This window comes from Lipophrys pholis, assembly GCF_963383615.2.
Source record: "Lipophrys pholis genome assembly, contig: SCAFFOLD_440, whole genome shotgun sequence".
In the NCBI taxonomy this organism is placed as follows: domain Eukaryota; kingdom Metazoa; phylum Chordata; class Actinopteri; order Blenniiformes; family Blenniidae; genus Lipophrys; species Lipophrys pholis.
In genome coordinates this window covers 1-6,784 of record NW_028292232.1, presented here as the reverse complement: position 1 = coordinate 6,784, position 6,784 = coordinate 1, and the positions used below count along the sequence as shown (strand labels likewise).

Here is a 6,784-nt window from a genome sequence, read left to right as displayed (position 1 = left end):
CCTGAGTCTTGATTGAATTGGGTGTTCAGTGCGACTCCTGACAAGCCTGGTAGCAAATCTGACCATTGTCTTAATAGTTCGGCTGTTATCCGAAAGTGCATGCTACAGTATTCGTGCATTTTCAACAAGAGAGGCCTGTTAGGATTGGTGCTTTCTGATAGTTTGATGACCAGCCACAAGTGCTATCCTCTCAAGAACTGGATGATTTAGGTTGGGTCTATGTCTCTAGGCAGTGTTTTCAACTTGTTTAATTTGACCATTGATTTTTCTATCTCCTCTAGGCTTGGCTCTCCTTCTTGCTCAGCATCCTTCTTACAGTTGAAGCCAGTGGTGTATGTCCGGAAGGGCGCCAATTTGTGAAACTAGCTGATTTGGACTGTCTACCTTTCGCCATGGTCAGTGAGCAGCTAAAGCTAGGCTGTCTATTTTTTATGGATGAGGGCCACCCGCCACCCTTCTTTGCAGAAGATGTCAACATACATGCCCTCCTTCAATGGTTGCTGGCTTGACATTAAAAATTAAACTCATATCATCATCCTCAGTTTATATACTCGTTTGTCCTATGCCGACCATCTCTCCTTACCTTGAACGCATTTATAGTCAGAATGCCTTCACTGAGATCGACTAGCCATTTGACTTCACTGCTACTCCACTCCATCTTGATTATGATGCCTTGCGAGACCCTCACCTCCCCCTCTTCTTTCACAAGTCAAACCGACTCAAGCTCCTGGTCAAAAATGGTATGCTCACTCAGGACTTCCAGTTACTCCCCAGACATTCCAGCAGGAGGAGGACTCTCCCTTCATCTGTCTGCAAGTAAGAAAGGCACCTGGCCACCCGTACTGAAGGACCCAATCCAGCCATCAAAAACTTTTCCAAATTAGAACTGGAAAAGGCCAGATCAGCTGTGCTTAAGGACAAACTCGACAAGGAGAGGAGACTGCGGAAGGTACTGCCAAGGACAGTTCATGCCAACTAGTAGTAACCAGAAGCAGCATAGTCAGTGTCAGTTGACAAGCAAAAAGAAAGGCCAGACCACGACTAGTTCATGCGGGTGTTCCGAACAAAGATAGAAGCGAGCCAGCATTTCCGACAAGAGCTGGAATAAAAGTGATGAATCGATAACAATAATATTCGAATAGATGAGCCAGAAGAAAAGACGCAGAAAGGTGCTGGATGAGTTATACGTGGTTTAAAGAATTGTCTAGCGCACTTTCAAAGACGAGTATTTGTACCTCATCAAGTGGCTGGGCTACCCTTCCAGCTAGAATACTTGGGAACCCTTGGAAAACCTGCTCACTGTCTCATCCATGGTCGATGAGTTCAATGCCATGTGGAACAAAAGGAAAGACGCCAAACGCCGGGTTGAGCTGGCTACCCCTCCCAAGTCGCAAGGAGACAATAAAGGAATCGAAAGAGTAAAAAAGATCTAGAAGCCAAAATAAAGGCCAAACCTGAATTCAGAACCAGTCAATGCGCTGGAGGGAGTGAAGAAGGAGTAGAAGAAAGGACATGCCAAGAAAACCACTAACTCCATCTCGCTCGATAAAAAGTAAAGTAGCAGCAGGCGGAAGAAAGACAGAGAGGAAGATGTTAGCATTCAGTCTCCAGGACCTGTGAAGACAGTACCTGAGCAGTAAGTGCTAGGTGAAGATGGGACCTATCTGAGGCGGATTCGCAGAGTGATATCAGTCATGACCTACAACCCCAATGGCAACACCTACTATGAGGTGGACTTTGAAACAGACGGGGAGAAACAGTACTTGCCCTCGGTTGTTTCAGAACAAGAACTGAAGAAGTTCGCCCAGAGCAAACTGATCGACTACTACGCCATGATCGACAATTACGTTGCAGATATCATCTCTAAAGCATGATCCCTCCTATTATATGATTCTTTTTGTAGCCAGCCTGCAGGTATCCGCTGCTACTACCACTGCCATCCAGAAGGGCCGCAGCTAGTCCCTGTCCTAGTTCTTGGATGAGACTGAAAGGGACACTCATTTGCAGTGCTTGACTGGATGTTGGATCATGGTAAGATAAGAGCCTTCCCTCACAAACAACCAACTTTTAATTGCTCGGTCCATGAGTGACTGCTATCTTAGGATACCACTAAAAGCAGCAGTCAACGTGGATTACTGATCAGCTGATTGTCTCGCTGGTCGACCAGAAATACGAGTTGAGTCTGTGGGAAGTGATGAAAGGAGCCAGTCCAATGGAGCACAAGCAGAGATGGCTGTAAAAAGGAGACACTCTCTCTGAGTTTGAACAGTACATCCTGAGTTTCTATGACAAGCGTGAAGGTGATATGTAGGGTTTGAAGGACACAAACATGACAGAATTGGTAGAGAACGAGATGGCGAAAAGGAGCACAGGCAAGTCCAAGGTATCTAGGATGGGGATGTTCGGGTTGTTGGCGATGGGTATTTTTGGGACTGTGATGGTCTGCTTCTGCGTGAAGACGGTTTTGAGGAGTGGCAAGAAGAACAAAAAGAGATGATAAAAAAGACATTATATCAACCCTATATAAACTGCTAAAGCAATAAAATTAAATCATGAAGCAACTCTCCACAGACGAACAGGTGACCATACCTCTGGACATGACTGAGGTCCTCTCCCCTCCCAAAGCACCTCACTCATTGTTCGTCTCTGGCATAGATGAAGTCGATTCCGTGCTGCTCGGCAGGAATAAAATCCATGCCATCCTCTCTGCTCAGACCCAGCAGAAAACCATTCTCCACCAACACAACCAGGTCAAAGAGCATAAGACAGTCGAACTGTATGACAAGGTTGACTGCGACATTAAGAGCCACTTTGACGAGTGCTTTGAGTTTATTGAGAAGAACCTGAAGGATGGGAATGTTCTGGTTCACTGTGTGAGTGGAGTAAGCAGGAGTGTCACTCTCATCTTGGCCTATCTCATGCGCTTTGAGAAGAAGAGGCTGATCGATGTCTATAAGTATGTCAAGTCCAAAAGGCCTTTAATCAACCCCAACAAAGGGTTTTGTAACCAGTTGAAATAGTACGAAAAGGAATTATTCCCCCAGTTCTTTGACCAACACACCCAACCCCACACCAGCTTCTGCCCCACTCCACCCAACTTCTTCAAATCCCAATCCAGAATCCAACTAGAGCCTCAAGTAAAGCTGTAAGTAGAGCCTCAAGTAAAGCTATAAGTACGCGACTCCTATAAAACACCTGCTCGGAGAAAGCAGTCTCTCTGGCTCGAGGTACGCTAGGTACTCTTATGTAGGACAGGAGAGGATCAGCAGACCGTTCTCATCGAGGCGCTAGAGTGGGAAATTGAGTGGAGGAATGGACGAGCAGTCAATCCGAGCGATTCAGCGAGAGGTATCTCTGCACAAGGGGAGGGGACAGTTCACAAGTCGGATGAATAACTACATCATGTCCCGAAAGAGATGATGACTAATATGAAATAATTGCAAGCATCTGATCATGACAGATGATGCTGATAAGATTCCTTTTTCATATTCAATATTTAATCCTGTTTTTTATGTACGTTTATCAACTCTGAACCTCCATACACCTTCAGTCCTGCATATTCGATATAAAGGAACCCATCTTCATCCTTGTGATGTTCGTATACTTCCTTTATCATATCGCTTGGATTCAGCACCTTCTCCTTTGTCAACAGAACGAGGCAGAATTCTTTGGACCTAAATTGATAATCCTCCTAAGCCAATTTATCCTTTATCGTTCGTGAAATGGTATTGATCTTGGCATCCTTCTTGAGCAGTAATTTCTTGCTCTTTACCTGGGGATAGATGGTAAATAACTTGTTTTCAGAGGGCTAGACGATGAAGGGTAATTTCCCCTCGTATTTCAAGATGTACTGTCGAGCCATAGCCTTCCTTTCTTCGAATGGAAGCCTGCTTTTAAACTTGACTGTCTCTCCGTTCATATAGAGTGACTATTAATTATGAATAATGATGTGAAGATTTGGCTGAAGGGTATTGAATGGTAATTTCCAAATAATGTACAGCAATATCTTCTCCCTTAAGTTGAGATAAGGAATGCATGATGACTTTCATTCATCTTTTGATTGCCTACTGGATGACAAGATAATATGCAGTGGTAGCCTCACTCAACATAGCTATCTTATCTAGCACACACAGTGCATGATCATCTCCACCTGATCAGGACTATCTTTCTTTCAAACCAACACTAGATGCAACAGTACAACTATTATAATAATGAAATACAGTGCTCTTCTACTAGCCATCCTGGGTATGTTCGCATATGCACAGTAGTGTCCTCACGATGTGGAAGTGAAGTGCATCGACGATATCAACCGGGCTTACAACGAGTGTGACGAAGCTGCCAAGGAAAAGGGCAGGGACATTCCTGTTGATCTGGAATGCGTTAAGTTCCTCACCACCGTCGAAAAGGACTGTTGGCCGTGCATCTGCCAGGTGGCCGAGCAGAATCACTGGCACATCCGAGGTTGCTCGAAGATGACCGAATGACGACCTTAAGATTAGATATTGATGCCTAACTAATATATCTACCATTCGCAGATGGACAAGCTTTCAAAAGTACTTTCAGTGGTGGATACAGTGATCCAGGCACTCCTCCAACGCCTCTACAAGCACTTTCAGGAGTGCTCTCGTCCTCGGATGCTCATCGAACTGCTGATCCTCCTCTGGATTGTCAGAGGATATCTCAAAGAAAGAGGGTGCCTCGTTAAAAAGAGTGTGGCAGGAAAGCACATCTTCATCACAGGGGCAGCCATGGGACTTGGCCGTGGCTTCGCTCTTAAGCTGGCTAAAAGAGGAGCCAAAGTATCAATGGCAGATGTCAACTTTTAGTTGGTGCAGGGACATGAAAGGGATCTCGCCCAGAGGGGGGAACAAGGACTAGCCTTGAAGATGGATGTCTCCAGTTTTGAATCAGTCTAAAAGGGGGTATAGCAGGCAGTAGAGAAGTTCGGCCCTGTGGAAATACTCATCAACAACGCAGGAATTGTGAACGGGAAGGGCCTTCGTAACACCACTCCTGAGCAGATGAAGAAGCTGCTAGAAATCAACACTCTTTCGCACATGTATCTAGCCAAGCTGGTGCTCCCTGGAATGCTGGAACGCAACTAGGGACACATAGTCACCATCGCCTCCATGGCCGGGCAGATGGCTGTGCCGGGCATGGGAGACTACTGCTCTTCTAAGTTTGGGGCAGTCGGCTTCGATTAAAGTCTGAGGATGGATTTCGCTAAGCAAAGGAAGAACATCAAGACGACATGCATTTGTCCTTATTACATCAACACCGGCATGTTCAATGGAGTTACAACGCCCTTCTACGCCCCTATCCTGGAGGAGAACTACGTGGTGAGACGAGTGATCGATGCGATTCTGCAGGAGTAGAGCACTGTTATGATACCCTGGCATATGGGCATCATTGCAAAGGTGGTAAGGTTTCTGCTCCCAGATGGGTTGCGGGACTGGTCCTTCGATGCTCTCAAGTTCTCCAGGGGAATGGACACCTTCAAAGGAAGAGGATGAAGATTATTTTAATAAATGATTTTGATTCAGAGGCTTGATACTGTCTTCACATGAGCTGCTAGGTCTAGCAGTCGGTTCGAAAAGCCCCACTAGTTGTCGTACCAGCTTATCACCTTATGGAAGTTCTTGCTCATTGAAAGCCCTGCCTTCGAGTCGAAAATACTGCTGTGCGGGTCGTGCATAAAGTCACTCGAGACAGCCTGCTGGTCAGTATAGCCCAGTACTCCCTTCATCTCACCCTCTGAGGCCTCCTTCATCGCCTTGCAAATATCCTCATAGCTGCATTCCTTAGTTGTGCGCACAGTTAGGTCAACACAGGATACATTGATGGTGGGAACCCTGAAGGCCATGCCTGTAAGCTTGCCATTGACTTAAGGCAAGACTAAACCGACAGCCTTGGCAGCCCCAGTGCTGCTAGGAATGATGTTGACAGAGGCTGCTCGGCCAGCTCTCCAATCCTTTCCACCTTTGGAGGAGGCATCAACAACTTGTTGGGTAGCAGTAGAGGCATGGACTGTAGTCATCAGTCCCTCAGCAATACCCCACTTGGTGTGGATAACCTTAGCGATGGGAGCCAGGCAGTTGGTGGTGCATGAGGCATTCGAGATTATATGTTGATCAGCCTTTACCTATTTGTGATTAACACCCACCAAGAAAGTAGGAGTTTTGTCCTTGGCAGGGGCTGACATGATCACCTTCTTTGCCCCCTTCTTGAGGTGAGCTCCGGCCTTCTCTTGAGTTAGGAAGATCCCTGTGCAGTCCACTACGATGGGAGTATTCGTCCAGTTACAAGCATCGATCTCCTTGTGTTGAGTGACTGTGATTTTGTGTCCATCCACAGTGATACCGTTCTCCCACTTTTCAACTTTGTGGTTGAACTTGAGATGAGCACTGTCGTAGACGAGTTGGTAGATGAGATAGTCAGTGTTCATGAAGGGGTCGTTGATGGCTCCGACCTGGATAGGAGTTTTGTTTTCGATTGAGGCCCTGAGGACAAGCCTTCCGATCCTACCGAATCCATTGATCGCAATCATGATTATAATAAAGATTTGTTGATAAATAAAGATAGGTATCAATTCCTTATGATGCATGCATAGCCAGTTAATTATCATGTATAATTAGATAACCTTAAAAACATGACACCACTTATGTCCGCCAAGGGGTTGGGGTTGGGGTTGGGGTTGGGGTTGGGGTTGGGGTTGGGGTTGGGGTTGGGGTTGGGGTTGGGGTTGGGGTTGGGGTTGGGGTTGGGGTTGGGGTTGGGGTTGGGG

At 46.3% G+C, this 6,784-nt stretch overlaps 1 protein-coding gene across 1 annotated transcript; it reads right to left on the bottom strand.

Moving 5' to 3' along the window:
• Nucleotides 1-5,602: 5,602 nt before the first annotated feature.
• Nucleotides 5,603-6,547, bottom strand: LOC308128062 (uncharacterized protein; the record flags this gene model as incomplete). Its single annotated transcript, XM_080493732.1, is given in 3 exon segments — nucleotides 5,603-5,884; nucleotides 5,888-6,142; nucleotides 6,146-6,547. Coding segments are annotated over 3 exon segments (939 nt in total).
• Between the last annotated feature and the right edge of the window lie 237 nt (nucleotides 6,548-6,784).